Source organism: Gracilinanus agilis, chromosome 1 (assembly GCF_016433145.1).
Source record: "Gracilinanus agilis isolate LMUSP501 chromosome 1, AgileGrace, whole genome shotgun sequence".
Taxonomy (NCBI): domain Eukaryota; kingdom Metazoa; phylum Chordata; class Mammalia; order Didelphimorphia; family Didelphidae; genus Gracilinanus; species Gracilinanus agilis.
Window position 1 is genome coordinate 474,960,466 of NC_058130.1, and position 24,561 is coordinate 474,985,026.

Here is a 24,561-nt window from a genome sequence, read left to right on the forward strand (position 1 = left end):
ACCTTTTGGAAGGTGGTAAGAATTGGGAAATAATAGAAATAGTAGTTACATGGAATATAGGTAACAAATAAAGATGAGAAAAATTATAAATACATAAAATTATAGAAGGTTGGAGCTAGAAAGGATCATAGGGATCTTTTATAGATGTTAAATTCCTCAAAAATCATATCATCTGAATGGTATAACCAGCCCTGGTCTCCCATCTAATCCAGTGTGTTTTTATATTATCTCCATTTCTTCCCCAAATTCCAGGTTTTATTTCCAGAAGTAATACCTTATTATAAATTATTCCATAACTCCTTTTAATAAATTAAAGAGAATAATTCCCTTCATTCCTTCCTCTTCTTCCCTTTTTTCCTCCTCCCCTTTCCCCTCAATGTACCTACCCAGAGTATGCTGTGGGTTTAGGTATACTCTAATCAAAAAAGCCTATATTTCATGTCATTTTAAAATGTTTTTCAAGTACAGTTCAGTTATTTTTAAAAAGGGTAGCTGGGTTATATAGTGGAGAGAGATCTGAAGACCATTTCAAATCTCCATGAGACACTTAACTAGCTGTGTGATCTTCAGTAAGTCACTTAATCTTTCTCAGCCCCAGTTTCCTCATTTATAGAATGGTGGTAATAATAACACCTACCTCCCAGGGTTGTCGTGAGGATCAAATGAAAAAATATTTGTAAAGTACTTTGCCAACCTCAAAGTGCCATATAGATAATAGTTATTATTACTTAAAACTTAAGTTGTTTTAGTTTCACTAGTTTGTTTATCAAAATTATCTTTTATGACTCTTTTCAATAGATGTTTTCCTTAAAAAATAAATAAAATTCCCTAGGTACCCTCCCTAATGAAATGTAATGTACATGCCTACACATATAGTTTTCATTGTCCCTTTAAAAAAATCATGGTTAATAAATAGTTACCTCAGTTGAGTTTTAACTCTTTTATACTTGACTATTATCTCATCAGATTAGAGTTCTTTCTCATAAACTATAAGACTATGAATGGAACCAATACCCAAGTTAGTAGAAATTATTCTCAACCAGTTGCTTGAAACCCTAGGTCATTCTGGTATGGAAAGAATATCTTGGTTTAGACAAGATCACACATATAATTGGCCAGATCCCAGTGAAATCTCTGCCTGGTCTTTTCCCTAAAACAGCTACATGATACACTGAGTCTGCAGACTTATTTTAGTAAAGTCATGCAACACTGAGCAGTGCTTCCTAGATTTTTAGTATTAAATAAAACCACAAGCAAATTGGAAACTGATTTCATTTGGAGATCTGCTTCTTTCCCATTACTTCTTCATAGTAATATAAATGGGTAAACCATTCTGGTATTAGTTTGCTTAGTGGAGTTTGGAAAACTTGATTCTTTTTTGTTAATATTTCTGGAAAATTGGTCCTTCTGTATTACTCATCGTTCATCCATCTTCCTGAGGTTTTCTTTTCAGTTAAACATCCTTCCTCCTCTGCAGCTGGCTTTCATAGTTATGTACATACAGATACACATATAAGTATATATTTGTGTGTGTGTATTTTTGGACATCCATACCTAGAAAGGTCTTGTAAGATTATCTAGTCCAATGCCCTCATTGTTTCTTCATTTGTAAAATGTGAGCTGGACTTGATTTTTGAATTTTGAATTTGAATTCTCACTGGTTTCAAATGCTATGATAATATTCTCTTCACTATAACCAAATTTGTTTATTATTAATTTCGACACTTCCAGTTTTCAACTTTAGAGGCTTATTTAACTGACAGGATGTTGTCTTTATTAGTAACTATAATGTATCAGAATGATTCTTTCATATAAATAAAACCTTTGCTAAAGATGATAGAATTTTAAAGTTATTTAGGTGTCAGTTCCTCAATGGAGGAAAGCTTTTGCATGATTGATAAAGTTTCTAAATGGTATCTTTTTGGGAAAATGGTAAAGAAGAGGACTTTAACATCTAATAAGTCATGATTTTATAATTTCTAAACTTTTTATAAGAATTATGTGGAAAACTTGATAAAAAAAATATAAGAAGGAAGGCAATAGGAAGGCGTTTATAAGTGAATTCCCAAACTAGATTATATTTTCATAATCATATAACTGGGAAGTTGTCAGATAGACGCTAGGATTTGGGACTAGAAAAAAACCCTTATTCATCTAGTCCAATCCTGTTATTTTACAGGTTAGGAAACTAGTGAGGCTTAGAGAGGCTCAAAAATTCAAACATCAGACCACATTATAGCCAAACTGGATTTTAAAGAAAGTAGGCCTTTGAACCTAAAGCAAATGTTCTTTATGCCTGCCTCACAAGAACAGCTAATTTCCACCAGGACCCTCTGCAGCCTACAGTGCAGGGCATGTCTAGGAACTCTTACACTATAAAAACAGAAGAATGGAGGTGAGGAGGGAAGGATACAGTACTATGGCAGTTTTGGAAATACTGCTAACACCTCCCTCTTTCACCTCCCCTTGGAAGGTTTGCTCATGGTATACTAGCAGTTTTTCTTAGTCCTCAGGCAAAGTTTTACTTTAATTTTTGTAGCATTCACAAAATCCATATATAGTTATAATTTTATAATTTCTACACTGGGAGTTAGTTATAGGTTTTCTTTTAATATTTGACATGATAAAGAGGGTTTTCTCATTTGTTGTGCTACTAAAATCAAAACTTCCTTTTAGTCCTGAAGGATTGAGAAGTATGACCTCATGTTATGTACTGGTGCAATACAATGCATTGTTTCATGATTTGAGTGAAAATACAAAACTGACTTTTATCTGATCGAGGCTGTTTGTCTTGTGAATAGCTTAGGTCAGAGAACACTTCTGTGCCAGTCCGAATAGTAATTAACAGCTGAAAATGAACAAATTTTAAGTTAGCATCTTTATCTATAATGTAAAACCATTAGAGTGTTTTAAATTTATCCTGCTTGTTTACCTATCTTGGTAAATTGAGGCTTGTCTGTGGCAGGAGGAAGCCATATTGTATTATCTGATGTTTTTGTTTTTTGTCCTATTATCTTGGGGCCTTGGCAAATCGTTTCAGAAATGTTGTCTTCCTCTCCAAACCTTCTCACCTCCATATTTATTCTAAAGTGTAAAATGGGAGTGATAAATGCAAAGGATGAGTTTGTTTGGCATGGAGATAATGGGGTTCATGAGAAGGGGAAACATTTCATAATCATTTAGCTTGGAACATCATTGCAATAATTTTTTATTGATAAATGGGTGGTTTTTAGCACGTGAAGTTTTAGTTATCAGAGTGGCTTCATCTTTTCTTAAAATTTTTAAAAATAATTTTATTATAATTTTGTCACAAATTTACTTTTGTGGCTTCTTTAACAGATGAGAAAACTGAGGCAAACGGGGTTAAATGACACAGCTAGTTAAGTGTATGAGGCCAGATTTGAACTCAGGAAGATGAGTCTTCCTGATTCTAAGCTTGACAACTCTATTCACTGGGCTGCCTAGCTGCCCTCTAGTTTGCTATATCTACATATTGATATATATATATATATATTTTACATATTAATATATAGATACATATATATGTACATACAATTTATGTAGGTGTTGAGGCCTTGCAAGTGTAGGTTTGAGAAACAGACCCATGATTGTAGTATCAGCCACCATAACCAGGGGGTATTACCTCTTTCCTGCTTCTGAATGGAGATTCTGAGAGTATCAACTAGAAATAGTAGATTCATAGAGCTAGAGATAGAAGAGATTTTGGAGAATATCTAGTCTATCTTCCTCATTTTACAGATAAGGAAAAGGAAGCGCGAGCAGGCTGATGCTTTGCCCAGGCTCATGTAAGGTACACTAAGTGTTATAGGTCAGATTAAAACCCAAGTCCTCTGACTGTGTCAGTTCCTTCTTCTCTTTCTTAGGACTGTGGCAGAGAAGGTCTAGGTTAGATTGACATTAATTAAGCCTTTTGTCATTGCTCTAGTTCTGTTCTAGGATGAAACATCCCTCCAAAGAAATAAGAGTTGGAGGAATTGTCCAAAGTTATCTTGAGACAAATTTAATTCAATGTAAAGGAAAATTTCATAAAAAATCAAAACCATCCCCAAATGGAATGGTCCACCTTGGAAGTTTTGCATTGAAGCTCTAGGGCCACTTTCTAACGATGTTAAAGAGAGAATTCATGTTCCGGTGGCTATGGGTTGGTCTAGGTAACCGAAGTTCCTTCTAAGTCAAATTCTATTAAATTAAATTATTAAATTAAATTAGAGCTGCTTTCATTAAGAGAACTCAGGTCTTGAATTTGTATTCTATATAGTTCTGATACCTTGTAGATAGCTTTCTTTTTCCCCTGAGGAAATTACTTTCCAAGGTTTTTGAGGGTGTCTATAAATGTGTGTGTGTGTATTGTGTGTATTATAGACACCTTTGTGTCTATATATATTGTACACATACGTGTATAGGTACACACAAGACAGTTGCAATTTGGAACATTTTTAATGACCTCACATTCAGTGAGTGGGTCACCCGACATATGAGTAGTAATAAAATTTATCTAGGTGTGCTGTAATGTTTTACTTTCATTAATTCATTTGGACATAAGCCAGGATAAAGAAAAAATCAAAATAATATACAGCATTTTGTAGCTGATAATATTGTGCAGCCATTGTTATCCAAAATAGTACAGGTATAATTGAGTTTTTGGTTAAGCAGAGAAAACCATTTTTTGTTTAAAAAATGTTTTGTTTTTAAAAATCCTTAGGAAATGTCTTTGTATGCTTTCTTGTTTTGACAAGTCCAGAGTAGTGGACATGGTCATTTTTTTTCAAGGTCATAGTATCAGTGCAGTAGATTTAAGAATGGGAGATAAGTAAGTACACATTGAGTCTAATCTGAGAGCATTCCTTGGATAGTGGGCTTAAAGTAAATCTGATATAAACTTGTGTGGAAGCAAGGATGGTGAGGAGTAGATTCTGGTTATTTGAAAGTCCTAGTTAAAAAAGAACACAACTAATTAATATTTGTTACTTCTTGAAATTAATATTTCTTCACTTTACTCTTTGTAAGTGTCTGGCTGATCTTCTTTTCACCCAGCATATCGCTTCATATACTATCCTTCCCACTCTTTATTTCCCCTTCTATTTCCCCCTTCTCCTCCTAACAAGAGAATGTCAAATAACAAAAAATCCCAAACTCTTATTTCTCTTCTCTGAAAACATTTTAAAAAGCATACAACTCTCGGCATATCATTTTCCTACCACTGATATACTAAAGCATCTACTTTTCTCTTTTGATATCCAAAGCAGAATTTATGAATGAATTGCCCTGTTGAGTGAGTGAGAGAGAAAGAAAGTGAATGTGTATGTTGGTTGTAGTGGTAGGGTTTGCATACAGATAAGAGCTATGATATTTTGTTTATGCATAAGAGTGTTCTTTCTGTTGTGTGACTTCAGAAATCTGTCAGAATCCTTCATCTGAAAGATTTAGGGGCTGGTAATATCTTATAGTATACTCCTGTAACAGATAATTGCTGTAAAGCCTCCAAAAAATAGATGGTGAGACAGGTTTTCTGTTTTTCTTGCAGCTATTTTGAGTGAGCCTTTATCCAGAACAGAAATTGGTTTTGCTGTTCATCTTAGAGATTTTAAATTTGTAACTGCCTTCCTTCTTGTCTTGATTCCCTCCCATCTCCCCCAGTGCATCACTAACTGGGAGGAGGGAGAGAAGGAAAGAGTACTAAATCACACCTGAATGTTTTTCTTTTTTGTTAGCATTAGCATCAAAAAGTCTCCCAACACTAGAATTGCCAAATTTATAAGATAGCTCTTTTGAATGAAAGGAATCTGAAGTTCCAACCCAGTGGTTAACAGATGGAGAAAGTGAGTCCAGAGGAGACAGTAACTTACCCAGGGTCACACAGGCAGATCTGGGATTGGAGGTCAGATCCCAGGAGGTTTAGCCAGAATATTTTGCACCCCTTCTACTGCACCAAGTTGATTTTTCTCATTCTCTTTTAAGAAAGTGACCTTGCATCCTGTATTATCTAAAAACCAATATGTTTTAATTAAGAAATGTGCAATGTAATGAACCCTGCATCTGGTATCAGAGAACATAGGGTTGAATCCCAGCCCTGTTATCTATTAGAGATGTGACTTTGAGTATTAGCAATAACAGTAGATGTTTATATACTGCTTTAAAAATTTCAAAGTACTTGACATGCATTATTTCATTGAATGTCTCAACAAACCTGTGCAGCAGCTATTATTATCCCATTTTGTGGATGAAGAAACTAAAGCTCAGTAAGTATAAGTGACTGGAAAATGGTCACACAGCTGGTAAGTCCTAATAATTGGATATGAACCCACGTCTTCCTGTTTCTCCATCCAGTTCCCTCTTACCTGGGTCTGGTTTCATCTCACAAGCTTTCTGAGCCTCAGGTTTTTTATAAAATGAGAATTTTCATTTGTTTAGGTGACTCCTCAAGTTCCTTCCAGCTTTTATAAGTACCAGTTTGAAAGTAGGTTCCTTCTCAGTGGTGGGTCTAGGTTGATTTTAATGGACAGATCTGATGTCATTTGTATTCTTGTAATTTTTCTAAGATGATGTGGGAGAAGGCTTGGAATTTATATGGAAAAATATTCAGGAATGCGCCTACTGGGGAGGATTGTGCAATCCTTCCAAAGAGAGAAAGTTCTTTAGGAGGAACAGTTTGTGTCAGCCTTTTTTCCTGAAGGGAGTAATTCTACTTCCACCACAAAGGGAAGGAAGTATAATGGAAAGAGTATTGTCTAGTCAGAGGATGTGAATTCAAATCCCATATCTGATATTCATTTATCTGTGTAGTCTTCCAGAAGGTTCTTTGGCCTCTTTCAGCCTCATTTTTTTTTGCTATTTGGAAGGAGGAAAGACTTGGACTTTATGACTTCTGAGGGCCTTTCTAGCTCTCTATTGATCCTAGAAAGCATTCAAGTGCTTGCCCTTGTTACTACCTAATTTGCTGCTAGGTAGCACAGTAGAGCTCTGGACCTGGATTCAGCCTGAAGTCAAATTCAGCCTCAGACATTTACTATAACTGTTTAATTCTGGGCAAGATACTTCATCTCTGCCTGCCTCAATTTCTTCATTTGAAATATGGAAATCATAATAACACCTACCTCTCAGGGTTATTTATGAAAGCTCAAGTGAGATAATATTTGTAAAGAACTCTGTAAACCTTAAAGTGCTATATAAAATGCTATTTATTATTGTGTTATTATTATCATAATTATTACTTTGTTATTCGATTTAGATCCTTATATCTGGGTTTGTAATGCACTCACTTCCCAGAGCAATGTTGTAGTCAATTGGACTACTTATGAATTTTGAAACAGGAAAGAGAGAGAGAGAGAGAGAGAGAGAGAGAGAGAGAGAGAGAGAACACCGTTTCATTTTTGGGTCAAATCTGTTGCAGCAATATCTTATAAAAATGTATGTGTGGACATTGAAAAGCTAAAACATTACATAAGTACAAAGTATGTTGGCTGAATCTCTTTTTGTGGTTTGAACTGACTGTATTGGCTCCCTCATACTTCATACACAGGGAATTGTAGTACTGTGTACCCTTCTTTATTTACTTTTAAAGGGAAGATTTGGGGGATAATTGAAAAATAATTGGTTTTGGAATGTGTTTTGGTATTTACATTCAAATATGGATGGACTTGATTTGGGAATTCACAACTGTCCCAATAAAAATACTGAAGTTCAACAGTGAGAAATTGACTTGGAAGAAACTAGGAAGCTGTCCAGCTTCCCTTTTCCTTCCCTTGCCCCCAGCTCAGCTTTTTCTTGCAAACTACTCCAGGTGCTATCACTTCAGACTAAAGCTCAAGGCTGATGCCCTGCTATTGATGGGAGGGTTTTTCTTCCTGGGAAATGGTGCAGCTTAAAAAAGAAACCTCTGTTTTGGCGGGTTGTGACTAAGACTTAATTAAGCAGGATACTTGCTTATGAAAAAACAAACAACACAACTATTTTTATTGGACATTTGATTTAATCTAATTGGGACCTGATCAGTTTTACAGTTGTTATTTTCTCTTGTATTTTTTTCTATTGAAAAGCAACTAGTCTTAAATTCTTGGTGTTTCCCATCAACATGACTAATAATCAAGGAGCATCTCTTCTTAGCATTTCCACAGATTTCTCTTGGTTCAACATTGTGGCCATTAGGAGTTGATGCTAAGTGGGCCCTGATTCTACCATTACCTCCTAAAATCACAAATAAACTTAACAGAATCTTTCTACCCCTGGAGGTGGTCAGGAGGATATAAAGATTTATATTTTGGAGTTTTATTTATCCAAGCTGGAGAGGATTTATCAGTTATGGGAGGAGCTTGATTGTTTTCTGTCCTAGCCATTTTCATTTCCAGAGAAATGACATATTGCTTAGTTAACTTTTTATGTAACCTTGTATAATGAACAAAATATTTAAGCATTCCTGAAATTAAGTGAAGATATTCTAACTTTACTTTTTGGTTCCATACACATATACATTCTTTCAAACTTCAACTAAAATTATTTGTTCCCTCTATGTCCAGTGCACAATTTCTTTTTTCTACTCATGATCCTTTTAAAAGGTACAAGATTAAAATCTCACTAACTTAGGGGCAGAACCATGAGAATTCTTGAAAAGTGTATTATAAATTGTTTTTAGTAAAAGGCCATTTCCCCCCCAGGTATCCATCTAGGTCCTAATGGCAATTACCAACTAGACACCAGGTCATTCCTTCTTTTTTTTCCCCCAAGGAGTTTAGTACTTGGCTGATAGGCTGCTTCTCCATTCCAATCCCAAATCTTCCAATTCCTTCATATTCTAAGCTCCTATGATCTATTCCTCCATTCCACCTCCTGTATGTACACACAGCGTTAGTCTTCCTGGATCTCATCATTATCCACAAGCGTCCTATATCTACAATAAAAAACTTTACATTTGTTTTATCAAGTCTTAACCAGTATTTTCCTAAATGATTACCTCTGCTCTACTTCATTTTCTTCCCTTTCCAGTTTTTCCCTATCTAGTTCAGCAGTTCAGCTCTGTACTGTCCCCTACTCTTGAATCCCAGAACACTTTGCCCAATTTATGCTCATGCCTGGTCCCAACCCTCACACTGGTTTCCTCTACTGTATTCAGCCAGTCATGCTACACTTCTTAAAAATCATCTCAATATGAAAAATCACTCAATCAAAAACACAGGTTTTGTGGGAAAACGGAATTAGAAGCATAACACTCAAAAACTTCAGAGATCCATTAAAAAAAGACAGCAACTTAATAAAAAAAATGGTAGCAAAGTTTTATACTTGTTAAATGATTAAGATAGATGTTAATACAACAAATAATAACGACATCCATAGCCTTTGTTTTGCTGGCCCTTTGCCCTGGTACCCAAAGGACCTGGAGCCTTGGCAGTAGGGCAGTGTGAATTTGGGGTAAGGGCAGACTATCTCTTCACCCTAGAGCTTCTATAGCACTAGTCTATGCTGTAAATATGCCACTTTACCTTGAAAGCAACCTTGTGGAAATAGGTGTTTGAAGGGTTGCAGCTTATAAGAGTTCTTGTGAAGTGGTGCAGTTTTCTGTTTTCTTGATGTTTCTCTTGGACAAAAATTGTGTTATGCTCAACTTTCTCTAACATGTCAATAACATTGGAACACATTTATGTTTTCAAAACAAGAATTATAGCATAATTGACTTCTTTGTTCCTACTTTACTCTGTGTACTCTGTGAAAAGAGCTCCAGAAAGTCTAACTTGGTTGGGGCAGCTAGGTAGCACACTGGATAGAGTGTCAGGCCTGGAGTCCTGAAGACTTGGTTCCAAATCCGGCTCTGACACTTCCTAACTGTGTGACCCTGGGCATGTCACTTAACTCTAGTTGCCTACCCTTTGTTGCTTTTCTTTTTAGAATTATACAATGATAGAAGGCAAGAGTTAAAAAAAATTAAATCTAACTGGATCCACTGGAAAGGTTATCTAATCTTAATTGAGCCTTCACTTCAGCAGGATAATCTTTTTACTCCTCCATTAACAGATTATCTAGTCTCCTCACCAAATATATTCTGAATTTTTTCCTTATTCTAGCCTCCCTCTTTACATTTCAGAACCCCCTGAATTTGTCCCAGATTTTCTCCTTTTTTCTGGTTTGGTATTAACTTTTTATTTTTAACTTTTAACTTCTTTTAACTCCAAGATCAATCCACTACTTTTAACCTTGATCTCAACCTCTTATCTTTCCTAGCAGATTGGTTCCTTAATCATTCCCTTTATTTAATCTTCAATCTTTCTTTTCCTATTGGCTCCTTCTCTTCTGTCCAAAGATAAGGTGTAAGGCTCTCCATACTTAAAAAACCCTTCTCAGACCCTACCATTTACTCCAGTTTATACTGTATATATCTTGTTTGTCAGTTGTCTCCCACCATGGGTTTGTGAAATCTTTGAAAACAAGAACTGGCTTTTGTTTTTGGCTTTTCTTTGATTTCCCAATCCTTAGCAGAGAACCTGTCACATAATAAATGTTTTATAAATACTTGTTGACTTGATTTGACTCAAACTATCTTTGGGTATTTGTCCACATTTTTACAATTAAATTCCTGGAAAAACTGTCAGTATGAATTGCCTTCATTATCTCTGCTCTCATTTGCATTTCAACTCTTTACTGTTTGGCTTCCAGTCTTTTCACCCAACTATTCTCTCCAGTTACCAATACTCTCTTAATTAGCAACTGAAAAACATTCTTTTTTTTCCTTCTCTTTCTTTTCTAAAGACCCCTAAAGAGGGTCAAGATTATCATTGTTTTTCTTTTCTTTTACACTACAGAAGTTTATTATTATTTTTTCTCAGAGAAAAATCATTTCTCAGTCTGAATGCTTTTTTTCAGTCTTCATTTGTCTTGATCTCTCTACAACTTTGGCCCCACTAACCACCTTTGCCTCCTGGCTTCTCCCAACTAGAACCAAGAGGTTCCCCCTCTGCCTCACTGAATTCTCCTCCTTTGCTGGTTCATCATCCCTATCATGTTTCCTGATTGTGGGCATATGCTAAGGTCTCTGTCCTGGGTCCTCTGCCTTTCTACATTTTCATTTGTTGACCATATCATCTCCCTTCTGTTTTGCTTCATTTATGCAGATAATCTCAAAATCTGTATATCCAGGCTCAGTCTCTTGTGAGTTTCAACTGCCCATGGAACATTTCATCTAAACACCATGTCTAACTTTATTCCTAAACCTACCCCTCTTCAGAATTGCTCCAAATTCGGTCAAAGGCATCTCAATACTTTCAGGCACCTAGATTTGCAACCTTGAGATTGCCTTTCCCTCTTGGTTGTTCAGATATTTTAATTTGTGACCAATTCTTCCATCACTCTTTTTGGGGTTTTCTTGGCACGGATACTAGAGTTCTTGTCCCTTCCTTATCCAGCTCATTTTATAGGTGAAGAAACTGAGGCAAACTGGATTGAGTGATTTGCCCAGTGTTACACAGCTAAGAAATTTTCCTTTTTACTCTCCCTCATCCCAAATAGCTAATTAGTTGTCAAAATTTGCCATTTCTATCGCTACAATATTTCTAGCTTCTATCTCTTTCTAGTTCAGTCCCTCATTAACTCTCTCTTAGACTGTTGTAATTACCTCATAATGGGTCTTCCTGCTGTTAAAGTTATTTCCCTAAAGTGTAAGTCTTAATCTCTTACTCCCTTACTTAATAAACTTCTCTGGCTCCCTATTACCTTTAGGATTAAATATAAACTCTTCTCTAAAAACCAATCTTTCTAACCTCATTCTAGATTACTTCTTGCACTCTGTGGGTCCTGCTTGTTACATTACGTTACATATTGAACCTTATTTCAATCAATAACCTGCTTGTTATTGTTCCTCACACATGATACTGTGTTTCATCTCTGTTCCTTTCCCCTGCTGGTTCTCCATGCCTGTAATGTACTTCCTCTTTTCCCCTATGCTTCTTAGAATCTTGTTTCCTCCAAAACTCAGCCTAAAGGCCACTTCTTCATGAAGCTCTCCTGATTCTGCTACCATATCTGCTCCTCTCCCCTTAATGACACAGTTCTTTCTCCCCTAAATTAATTTGAATGTATTTATTTTGTCTGTGTGTGTGCATGTGTGTTTATGCCTTTTTCCCCAATCAAATGTAAGCTTATTGAAGACATGGAGTTTACTTTTTGTCCTTGTATCCTCAGCACAGAGTCTGTCACTCAAAAAATGCTTGTTGACTGATCTCCATATTCAATAAAGAGAACCTGTGCCCTTTTGGGAACATAATACTCAAAAAGAAGTAATACTTCTAGAGACATTGCTTCTCAGTAAGTGACGCCCCCTTTGTACTCCACCCAGGACACATCTGGAATAGAATTGCAGTCAGTTTGGCTCTCTTAGTTTAAGAAGGATATTGAGGATTCTTTTCCAGTATGGATTGGACTAGTGGGCTGCTCTGGTCTTTTCTGACTCAATTTCTATGATATATTTTGCTTATAAAATATACGTATACAAATACAAAAGTTTGCTCTTATAAAAAGAGGTTAGTGTTAAGTTTGTTAGTATTATATTATAACCATTGCTTTTAAGGTTTACAATGTGCTTTTAAAATGTCAGGCTAAAAACTGAATTTTGGCTCCTTTTGACTTGCAAAAACAATTAGTAAATTCATGAGTTAGCCTTTTAAAAAATCTTGTCAGCTTACAAAAGGTAATATAGCAACTTTCCCAGTAAACAAACTGGGCAATGAATGGAAAAAGAAATACTTCTCACAAAATCCAATCATTTTCTCCTGATAATCTACTCTTCTGTTTGTTGACTTACAATTGCCTATTAAGTGAGAAGATTAAAAGCAACAAGTTTATAATGATGTCAGTATAGATATAGATAAATATGGCTATAAAAAGCACTTTTTAATAGCATTTGACTATCAGAGGAAGAGAAAATTCAATACTCTACAGCCCAGAGCAGGTGCCTTGTGCTTATTAGGTGCTTAATAAATATTTGTTGAATGAATAAAAAGACAGAATTACAAAAGCAGATCTCTGTGAATCCTTTTGGTATTAGGACACACCTCAGTATCCCCTAAGGGTATCACTGTGTTACAGAATAGCACAATAATGTTCATAATAATTACTCTGAGTCATAAAGGAAAATTTATATTATCATCATTATTCACTGTGTACCTGGGTAGGGAAGTATGTTGTAATTTTAGAGAGATTTCTGAGAAATATGGTTGAATTTTTTAAAAAGTCTTAACACTTAAAGTGGTAAATTTTAGTTATGTGGTAACATGACATACACAGATATTGAAGTATCTGTGATTATAACCTATGAAACAAAACACAAATTCTAACATACAAATGTTAGCATAAAACAGTATTGATTGAGCTCTGATCTCTGGATACTATTATACAATATATTATACAAGGATGAAACTGTAAAATCACTGTAAATGCCAAATATGTTTTTATCTGTTATTGGTTTAAAATTTGAATTGTTAATGTAATTTCTTTTTGTAGCAACAAGATGAGTCTAGATCAGTGATGGGCAAACTTTTTAAAAGGGGGGCCAAAGGAAATGCTCATCTGTCAGTCTGTTTTCTAAGGCAACTCTTTCAAAGTTTCATTGTATTGTATCCTACTCATTGTATTCTTCAGATTAAGAATAACGTCATGCAGCCAGGTAGAACATTTCAGGGGGCCCGAATCTGGCCCGCATGCCATAGTTTGCCCATCACTGGTCTAGATAATTGAAATCTAGAGAACAGTTAATCATAGAATTTCAGAACTGGAAGAGACTTGAGAAGTCATTTAGACTAATGCCCTCACTTAACAGAAGAAGAAATTTAGATCCAAAGTGGGGTCTTTCCCAAATTGTATGTAGCAAAGCCCCACATTTCTGACTTTGAGACTGCCTGTTATGGTAATTCAAGTACTTGATTTTAGTCAGTAGCCTCATTTAAAAAATTCAGGCCAACTTTTATCAGAGAGAGTAAGATTTTCTCTTCCTTCTCATTATGATTTATTTCTATCTTTCTCTTTGTGTTCATACTGTCTGTCACCCTCTTCCTCACCTTTCTTGCCTGTCCATCCATCCTTCTGTAGGTCTGCCTGCCTGCCTGCCTGCCTTTCTTCCTCCCATCTCCCCAGATGTTCCAATTCTCCCCAGCCCCTCCAGGCCCAATCTGTAATAATGCAGATCCTGCATTATAAAGTCTTCCCTGACAATTCCCATATGCTCTCCACTTATCAAAACTTTTTGTACTTTTGTTCTCATTATGTTAAATTGTTATTTATTGACTTGTGATTGATTTCATGTGCTGTCCTTATTTCTTCAGTTCTTACTCATAGACTTGCTACTTAGGGAGGACCTTAGAAATCACCTAGTCTAGCCTCCTCATCATACCTTACAGGTATTAGGTACTTGTAAAATGTGGAAATAACAACTAACTCTTGAATTGAATTTATTCCCAGAGAGGTCAAGTTACTTGGCCAAAATCCTATAGGCAATAGCAGACCATATCTCCTACTTTTTTAACCCAGCCATATTGAACAAGTGTGGGTACCGAGGTCCTCAGGGCATTCATATTGGTGTTTGGGAAGGCTGGGGTGATGCCTAGTTAAGATACTAAGAGGAAGCAAAGTATCAGTAGTTCAGTACAGGCTATTGGAGAAAGGTGTGATTCAGTTAGACAGAGGTATAATTTAGTATAAGAAGACTTTGTGGAATGCTCACTGCTGAGCCCCTCTCCATAGTAGGGAAGAGGAAAAGACAGGGACCAGAAAGGGGCAAGCCTTTTATGTGCTAGGTTAAGCACTTGGCAGATGCCATCTCACTGGATCCTCACAGCATCTAGTAGGTGCTAGTATCCGCATTTTACATTTGAGGAAACTAAGACAAGCAGAGGGTTGTGACTTACCTAGGATCACATAGGTAGTAAGTGTCTAAGGCTGGATTTGAACTCAGGGTCTTCCTGACTCTGAGCCTAGCTCTCTATGCATGGGGTCATCTACCCCCTCAGTAATCCACAGATAGAATAATTAGACCTGGCCATTCAATTATTGCCCCTAATCCTGAAGTAGGAAGTATGACCATAACCTTAACATTAGGAACTTTGTTTTGAGAGTCAGGTAGATGATGGTTGTTTGCTTTAAAAAAAAAAAAAAAGATTAATATACAGTCTCCTTTCATTCTGTTGGTGGGGTAGGGGTTGAGTGAACCCTTGATTTATACAAGAATCTTGGGGGAAATAGTATTTTATGATCCAAGAAACATTAACCACCTACTTGTTGAGAGCAATTACCTATTTATAAGGTGAAAGGACTATTTTCCCAAAGTTTATAGATGGGCTAGAGCGCTAGCATCCAGACCTGTGCCTCCATTTGTGTGATTAAATAAGGTTTTCTTTTTTTTCCCTTCCCCAATTTAATACCTGATCATAGGAATCTCAAATCAAATCAACTTCTAAGAGAGCACAGTTTAAGGAACAAATATAAAATAAGTCAAGTTTCTCACTATAGAACAGGCTATAGGAAGCCCTGGTCCATTGATTTTATGGCCTCTGGGAAGGGTTTTGTGATTGTTTATTTACTTGTTTTTAACTAGCTATTGGTTTAATTGGAGTAAGAAACTTTCAATTTGGAAATTCCCTACCATAGCAAATTCATTTTGGCTCTGCACTTTACAATCCAAGGGTTTCCTGGGAGTGCTGAGGAGTTACAGGATTTGCCTAAGGTTGGTCAGCCAGAATAGGTCAAAGGCTAGACTTCTGAATTCTGGACTTTTAACTCCAAGCAAGCTTTCTGTCTATCATACCACACTGTCTCTACATGAAAGGATAAAGGGATTTAATTTTAAACTGTAATATTCTGCTCATTTTGAATCTGAATATTGGGAATGAGGGAAAATATACCCTTTTAAGCCTATTGAATTCTTAAATTCTCTCAAGTTTTCCTTCAGTCTTTCTCTCCTTGGATCTGGAGAAGGATTGATGTATTTGTATATGTATTTGGGGTGGTACCAGTATGCATATTATATAGGGCATCTCAAGAGTCTGAGAGAATTTTAATGTAGAACAGTACTAAGACTTTTGGGACACCTTCTATAACACATGCACACAAACTTATAAATGTCCCTACATGTATACACACATACAGACTCCTAGATTTGAGGGAGAACCTCTTGTTTGTGGCCCCAATCCCAGTGGAGAGTGGTTTTGTTTTGCCTTTTTAGTCACTTCTCTCCAGTTCTTTCTTTAGAGAGTAAGAATTCAGATATCCAGCCCCCTTTTAAATTTTTCCTATAGCTCTCTTTAAAGAAAATCTAAGGGAGCAGCTGGGTAGCTCAGTGAATTGAGAGCCAGGCCTAGAGACGGGAGATCCTAGGTTCAAAGAGGACTTAAGACACTTCCCAGCTGTGTGACCTTGGGCAAGTCACTTGACCCCCATTGCCTACTCCTGTTGTGTGCAGATGCAAAGCATGGAATGGGTAAGGCTCTCCCTGTACCTTTGTAGGGATTCCATGCTTTGCATCTGCACACAACACCCCTTACCACTCTTCTGCCTTGGAGCCAATACACAGTATTGACTCCAAGATGTAAGGTAAGGGTTTAAAAAAATAAAATAAAAAAATAAAGAAAATCTAGTAATCTCATATTTGGAGGTTGTGATTTTCTATAGGCTTGGCCCAACTAGTAGGTTTTTGCAGTGGAGGAAGAGAAAATAGATATCCTCAGTTCCTAAAAGGCAAGGAAACTACCTACTAGTCTACATTTCTAGAAACCTTTCCTCAGAATTTTCCAGGCAAAACCCAAAGACCATTGTCCTTCAAATTTCACAGCCACAAAAAAATTATGCCTCTATATAAAAATGAAACTTGAAATCCTTTTCCTTTTTAGGAAATGAATCGGTCTAACTCTTTTTGTCTTTTAGCTTCCTTCTTAATGAGTTTGCTCCTGGGAGATTTGGGGGTCTGCCTGCCCAACATACATGTATATTGGTTGCTATGTAAATGTTGAATTGCCACAACTTTCTGAGAGCACCTCCGTCACTTCAGTTTGGCCATCCCTGAACAGGTTGTGACAGGATCAAGTTCTCTACCCACTGCTTGCCAGTTGAGTTTCAGCATAATGTGTTTTTATTTCCCTGTGCTGAGGTCATATCTCAGTCTCTGCTCCACCTAAGTTTTTGCTCTGCCATCTGTCTCCTCCTGGGATCATGTAAGAAATGTTACCAACCTGGAGGGTTTGGAATATCCTTTCTGAAATAAAAGTTATCATAACAGCTCCTGCTTTAAGCTGGCAGGCATGGAGGCCACAGATGCCAATGTTTTTTAGAGCCTAGGACAATTAGAACTGCCTCTTTGAACCAAGGGTTCCAAGAGCTGGCAAGAAGGGAAAAGAAATAAAGATGCTTATGTAATAGAATAAGGAAGTCTGACTTGGAGAAGGATGTACCTGGGTGAATGCCCAGGCATACATTGCCTACCTCCCATCCCCATCCCCAGGGACCAGTTGTTACAAAACTTGATGCTGGGCCCCAGCTCTGACCCAGACTTATAAGCTATGCTTAGATCTGTTCTGCCTTTGATAGTCTTAAGATTGGATTAGATGTCTTTCTCTAAACCCACTAGGTCCCAGTTAATGTCTTGGAGTAATGAATAATCCACTTTAAAGACTAGATCAGTTATCTGTGGTCATGGAAATATGTGAGTAAACTATCACCAATCCCCAGGACAGACTTATCTATTCTCCTTGCAATCCCCTTATTTTCTCTTTGGGCTTTTCCTTTCTCTTGAAATAATAATAGTAGCTGTAGCATAGCTAGCATTCATATGGAGTACTTACTATGCACTTTACAATGATCTCATTCAATCTTCACAACCATCCTGAGAGGTAGGTATAGTTATTTCCCCTGTTTTACAGATGAGGAAATGGAAGCAAACATCAAATAATTTGTTCAGGGACATATAATTAGTAAGTGTCTGAGGCTGGATTTGAACTCTGGCCTTCCTGGTGCTCCCTCTACTGCACCTCCTGGCTCCCACAAGATATGTTGGGCAGAGTCCAGGAGCCATCCCAGGAAATCAGGGTTCTAACTACCTATGCTGGTACTCAAATAACTGTAAACAAGTCACCCACTCTATGTCTTGATTTTCTTGTCTATAAGGGGAAGGGGTAGGGCTTCATGATCTTAAGTTTCCTCTCAGCTTCACAGTGTTGTGCTTCTGCTTTCTCTCCATTCTCAGCCTCTCTTAGGTTTTGAATTTAAGCTCCTCTTCTCTGAAAATGCTTTCTTCAGAATGAGGGGAAAAAACAGCTTCTGTCTAATCCTACACTGTGATGTCTACTTCATTCCCCCTTTTGCTTAAATGTGGGAATATTTAAATTTTGAAGACACAGTTCAATGTGGTGTCATGGATATGGCCCTCGATTTAGAGTTTGGAAGACTTGGGTTCAGATTACACTTTGGACAATTGTCAACTATGATTCTGGGCAAATCTTCGAGGCCTTATGTCCTATTTGTAAAATAAGGATATTGGACACATTCCTCCTCTGCCTTACTACCATGTCTTGATGAAGAAAACTGGGCTTCATTAGGAGACCTGCATTCAAATCCTAGTTCCAGTGTTTCCTCCCTGTGTTAGCTTGGTGCAAGGTAACTTCCTCCTCTGTAAAACATTAATGTTTACATGTCCTCTTTTACTAGATTGATATAAGAAAAATGGCTTTATAAACTTTAGAAATGATATATGAATAATGGTAACACTAGCTACCATTTACTTAGCACTTTAATGTTCGCAAAGCACTTTACACATATTATCTCATTTGGTACAATTTGTGAATAAAGTGCTTTCCTCTGATGGCTATCACTTAGGTCAAGAGGACAATTTAAAAATCAGATCTGAATACATGAAGAGCTGTGACTGGTTTTTAAATACTCTTTGGCTCTGCTGCTCATGTGTGTGACATGAAGAAAGCTATTTCCACTTTCTAGGCATTCGTTGCTTCACTCTTAAATGAATGGGCTGGACCAGATGTTCTCTAAGGCCCTTTCCAGCTCTAAGCCTTTGCCTTGCCATGAAACTAGATAATGTTCTAGGACACAAGAGAGGCAGGAGGAATGGTGGAGCTGCCAGCTTTGCTGCTTGTTTAAGCTCTTTCAAGATGTTGGATGTTAAGGAGATTGAAGCTACTTGGAGGGATTGTTGGTAAGGGACATTTTGGTGGGGGCTATTCTCCTTCATTGACAGGCTGGTCAGTTATAAAAATATAGAATAAGTTGGTGTTGCTTGATATAATAAGAAGTACCTATAAATCTGTTTTGTTAAATGCGCTAACCCAAATGGATGGGTGAATCCAAATTCACTTTGGGTTTTAGCTTGACTCTCAGATTTTTTTTTTATCTCTCTTTAAATTTATTTCTGTACATGACATCAGTGCTCCTGGCAGTATATAGTCGTGCCTAGAACTGGGAAAAATACTTCTTTAATTGTTAATACAACTTGCCTATTGTGTCATATAAATTATAGTAGCCTTTCTGTTCCAGTCATGGGACTTACTTAAATGGAATTATGCCAAATTAATTTCCATTTTGTGTGGTGAATGTGTAGAAGGAAAGCCTAGAATGGCAGAGTAAAAAAAAATTCATTTTAATTATTATTCAAGAAGAAACTTAATAACACATTAGTTTAAAGGCTTCCCATTGTGTATATAATTTTGTTTTTTTTAATAAATAGAACCAACCATGGGTATCCTCTGAGTGGTGGTGGTGATGGTGGTGGTAGTAGTAGTATAGTAGTAGTAAAAGAAGTAGTAGTGGTAGTGATAGTAACAATAGTAGCTGCTGCTGCAAGTTTTTTTTTTTTTTTTTTGTTTTGTTTTTTTAACCTTTACCTTCTGCCTTAGAATCAAGAAACTAAGTATCAGTTCCAAGGCAGAAGAGCAGTAAGGGCTTAGGCATTTGGGGTTAAGTGACTTGCCCAGGGTCACACAAGTAGGACGTACCAGAGGCTAGATTTGAACCCAGGAGCTCCTGACTCCAGACCTGGCTCTCTCTCCATTGAGCCACCCAACTAAGTTGCTTAAGTTTTGCAGAACATTTTTATGCATTTTAAATTATTTGATCTTCACAGCAACCCTGTGAGTAAACATGGGCTATTGTAATGATGCAGTAGTGTTGGCTTTTAGACCATTTCCCCTCATATTAGTAGTGGATGTTCACAATGTTCATTTAGGAAGAAAATCAGCTGCTAATACCATTGACATCAGTCAGTTACAAATAAATGCCTGATCTCGAATGTTATTCTCATGCTTATGACTAGAAGTTTATTTACCAGTCCTTAGTTTCATAGGAACATAGATAATAGATTTCAGAGTAGAAGGAGTATTGGAGATCATTTAGTCTAACACCATCATTTTACAAGTGAAGAAACTGAGACTCAAAAAGGTTAAGTAATTTGCCCAGGGTCAATAGTAAATTCTAGATCCAATATTTGAACTCTGGGCCTTTAAATCAAGTCATTTTTTCCAATGAATTTCTTCCCAGGATTTACAACCTTTTGTTTTTACCATGTGCAGTTGATTCAGATTTTTTTTAAACCCTTAACTTCTGTGTATTGACTCCTAGGTGTAAGAGTGGTAAGGGTGGGCAATGGGGGTCAAATGACTTGCCCAGGGTCACACAGCTGGGAAGTGTCTAAGGTCGAATTTGAACCTAGGACCTCCTGTCTCTAGGCCTGACTCTCAATCCACTGAGCTACCCAGCTGCCCCCTGATTCAGATTTTTAAAAGCATTTCTTTCTCAACTTAGATTCTGGCTTAGAGGGGCATAACAGAGGATGGGGGGAATGTAGTAAAGTAAAATAAGACTTTTTCCCCTCAGAGGCTTGATAAAGAGGGTTTTTTTCTTACCTAAAGTAAAAATATGTCTGGCAAAGTGCATGTAAAGCAACTCTCAGGGCCTGACCTCCTGTGTAAGCATGTCTCTAGTCTTCTTCAAATTTGTTGTCATAGAATGCCACTGTTCTTTTTTGATTACCAGGTAAATTGTTTGCTATGCAGAAGAATTTGTAAAGGTATAATCTTTTAGGCTAAAATATTTCCATTTGTTTCAGGAAAGCCTCACAGCACTGGTAGCTCCGAACGGATTCAGCTCTCAGGAATGTACAATGTGCGAAAAGGGAAAATGCAGCTACCAGTGAACCGATGGACAAGACGCCAAGTTATCCTGTGTGGAACATGCCTGATTGTGTCATCCGTGAAAGACAGCTTGACTGGAAAGATGCATGTTCTCCCACTAATCGGTGGAAAAGTAAGTTGTATGCTTAAAAATCAGAATAATAATAATATAGTATACAATGATCGTGCTTCTGAACTGTAGTAATGAATCTGTGTTAACCAATCCATTATCTTCTTACCCAATTCCCTTTGTGACCAGTACACCATCAAAGGATTGCTCAGCTAGCTGGTTGTTGTTAAGGCCTGTGACTGAGACTGACTGGCCCCCAGGAGAAACATTTGGCTATTTTGTTATGGTGCTTTAGACAAAATAACTAATTTTTTTTTTTTGTTAGAAAAAAATTGAGTAGCATTTTATTGATTTTAACTCAGGTCTTCCTGATTCCAGGTCAGGTACTTTGTCCACTGCACCACCTGCCTGGCTGGGTATCTTTCTTACCTACAGCCCTGCCACAGATCTCCTGTATAGGACCCCTTCTCTCCTCTAACCATGCCGCCACTCCAGCCCATGCCTTCCTTTCCTCCTGCCTCTAACAGTTGTGGGAGTTGTGTCTGTTCAAGCCTCTCCCCCTGCAGCCCCTCCTGCACTCAGCTGTTACACTGATCTTCATCTGATGCCTGGCTCCCCCATTCACTCAACTTCAGTGACTCCCTGCTACCTCTGAGACAAAATATAAACCCTCTGCTGGGCTTTTAAAGTCCTTTGGAACTTGGTCTTTTCCTCCCTTTGCATTCTTCTTTTACCTTCCTTACAGAGTATATTCTGCCATCCACTAACACTGTCCTCCCCCAAGATACTCCTGGGCGTTTCATTGGCTACCCCTCTGTGCCTGGGAGTCTCTCCCCTTCTTCTTTGCCTCCTGACTTCCCTAAAGTGTCAGCTTCTGTAAGAAGCCTTTCTTAGGGTCTTTCCTCTGAAGGGATCTGCAGTTTTTCCTGGATTTATCTGGTTTGTACCTAGTAGGCACTCAGATTAATAGTTAATCAGCCACTACTCACATAGCCACCAGCCCTTAGTCACTCTTACCTCTATTGTTATAATAACTTTCTAATTGGTTTTATTCTCTTCTCAACCATCCATTCTCAATATTGCAATCAAAATAATCTTTCTCAGGCTCAGTAACTAATAATAATATTCCTATGCCCCAAAACCTTTTTCCTTTTAGGATAAAATACCTTTTCCTCAACCTGGCATTTTCCTGTGCTCAGAATGCAGCTTCTCTTCATCTTTATTCTTCTTCCAGACCTTATCTTCCGGAATCCTGTTGTTTTTGTTCTTTTCCTCACATTACCTGGTAATTCATTATCTCTGTACATATTATATCTCCAAGCTACTCCCTCTTCCCCCCAATTTACAAAATAAGCTCCTTAAATGCAGGGATTGTTTTATTGCTATCTTTGTATTCCAGCCTAGGCCCTTACAAATCTTGATTGAAATAAATATCAATTTATTTTTATGTTTAAATGATATTAGATTTAAGGTAATTTGACTGTGTGCAGATGGGCAGGTTAAGAGATTAAAATGAATTCTTTGTAATGAATTGGGAAAGGCATTGAACAAGAGCTTTCATTTGGCACTTTCCCTTTTGTGGGTGGGGGTTGTAATAGAGAAATGAGTAAATCTTTGAATCTTCATGTTAAAAGGAGGGATAAAGGTGAGGTAGGTATTATGAGGAGGAATGAAAGGGGATGGCTGAATGTAAGGAAGGAATGAACGAGGTGGTATATTGAATGGTGAGGGAATAGGTGGGGTATTCAGGCTAGACACTGAAGGCTAGTGACAGAGGAAACTGGGGAAGTAGGCTGAACCCTTCCAGGCAGGAAAGGTATCCCTATGGACCCAAAGGAGTTGGGCCAGTCAGAAGTGCTTAATTCTGCCTTGAAGGCTTTCTCTTGTTAGTTTCTCAAGTCCCTTGAGGGAGGAGTTGTAGGGGCTCCTCCCTGCCAGTCAAACTGATGGCAGGAGGAAGTCTTTGGTAAGGATTTCCTGCCAAGATGGATGCCCGCAGTTCCCTCAAGAAATAAAGAGAAAATAATTCCTTCCCTCTTCAACCCTTGCTTAAATTTTCAACACAGTGATTCACCAGGGGGTTTGAGTAGGTAACAAAGGGGGGGTTATTGATATTAGGGTTGATCAGAAAGGAGAGAGGGGTTTAGGGTTTTGTAATAGCTGCTAGGGAGAAACTGAAGCTGGGGGAAGGGTCAGGAGAGGGTTAGACTGAGAGAGAGCCTGCTTTCCCAGTCTGAAGATTTGGCTGCCTTAAAGTAAAGTATATACTAGATCAGTAAAATAAGGGATAGGTTGATTTAAAGATGTTCTCCTTGCCTACAGAAAACCAATCCCGCAAAGTCTAATCACCAAAACCAAAACCACCCTTCCTCCCAGAGCTCAAAGGGAAAATCAGGTAAGATAATAGGGGTATAATATGGAGAAGGACAGGGAGAGGTCCAGAGAAATCAGCTAAGTTCAAATTGCCGGAGACAAAAAAGCACAGACCAAAGCAAAGCCAAAAGCCAAAAGCAGAGCCTCAGTTGGACCTTCTGCTCACTTCAAGCCTCAGATTCCAACTCACTTTCTCTGAAGAATCCAAGGCTTAACTGCCAAGGGTTTTTACAGTTGACTCTTACTAGAGCAAAAGCCTCCGTTGCTTCCTTGGATTACAGGGTAAATTGGGAAGAAAGAAAATGTGAAAATCAAATGTTATTAAAAGTAACCATTTTTCAGTTTGCAAACACTTGATTGCTAGACACTTTGATTTAAGAAGAATAGGATGCACAGAGGCTCTTCTATTCTGCAGCTGGAGAAAATTTAAAAAAAATTAATTGTTCTCATTTTACAGTTTCTTATATTCCTTATTTAACAACCATACATCATTGAGATTAGTTATTTCCAGAGAATTGCTATATGTAAAGTGCCATTTTTTAAAAATCCTGGTTCAAAGAGAATCTGATACTAACCAAATTCTCCTCGAAAGCAGATTTGCCTTCCTTAGACCAGTTTAGGCCTGTTTGTATTATCACTCTTGAAACTATTCCCTCAGTTTGCCTCAATTTATAGTCAAGCATTTATAGTCAAGTTTTTCTGAGTGATATTCATCCAGGAATCAGGTCATTCGCTCTTCGGATGGATTTTTGTGAGTCTAATTATCATTATTAGTAGATACACCACTTGCTAATAAAAAATTGAATTTTGTGTTTGACATCATGCCCCGTTAAAAAAAAAAAAAAGTCAATTTTTCTCTTTTCTACAAAATGAGAAGCCAGTATAGACCACAATTAGTGTTTGTATTGAGTACATTTGAGAGGAGCAAGTGCTCGATCTTGGTTTACTGTTGTGTCATCT

At 37.3% G+C, this 24,561-nt stretch overlaps 1 protein-coding gene across 1 annotated transcript in view; it reads left to right on the forward strand.

Moving 5' to 3' along the window:
• The window catches only part of PHLPP1 (PH domain and leucine rich repeat protein phosphatase 1), a 284,553-nt gene that overhangs the window by 121,471 nt on the left and 138,521 nt on the right, over positions 1-24,561 (forward strand). The window contains exon 3 of the mRNA XM_044665749.1: positions 21,095-21,291. Within this exon, the coding sequence (XP_044521684.1) occupies positions 21,095-21,291 (197 nt within the window). The remainder of the gene's footprint in view (positions 1-21,094; positions 21,292-24,561) is intronic.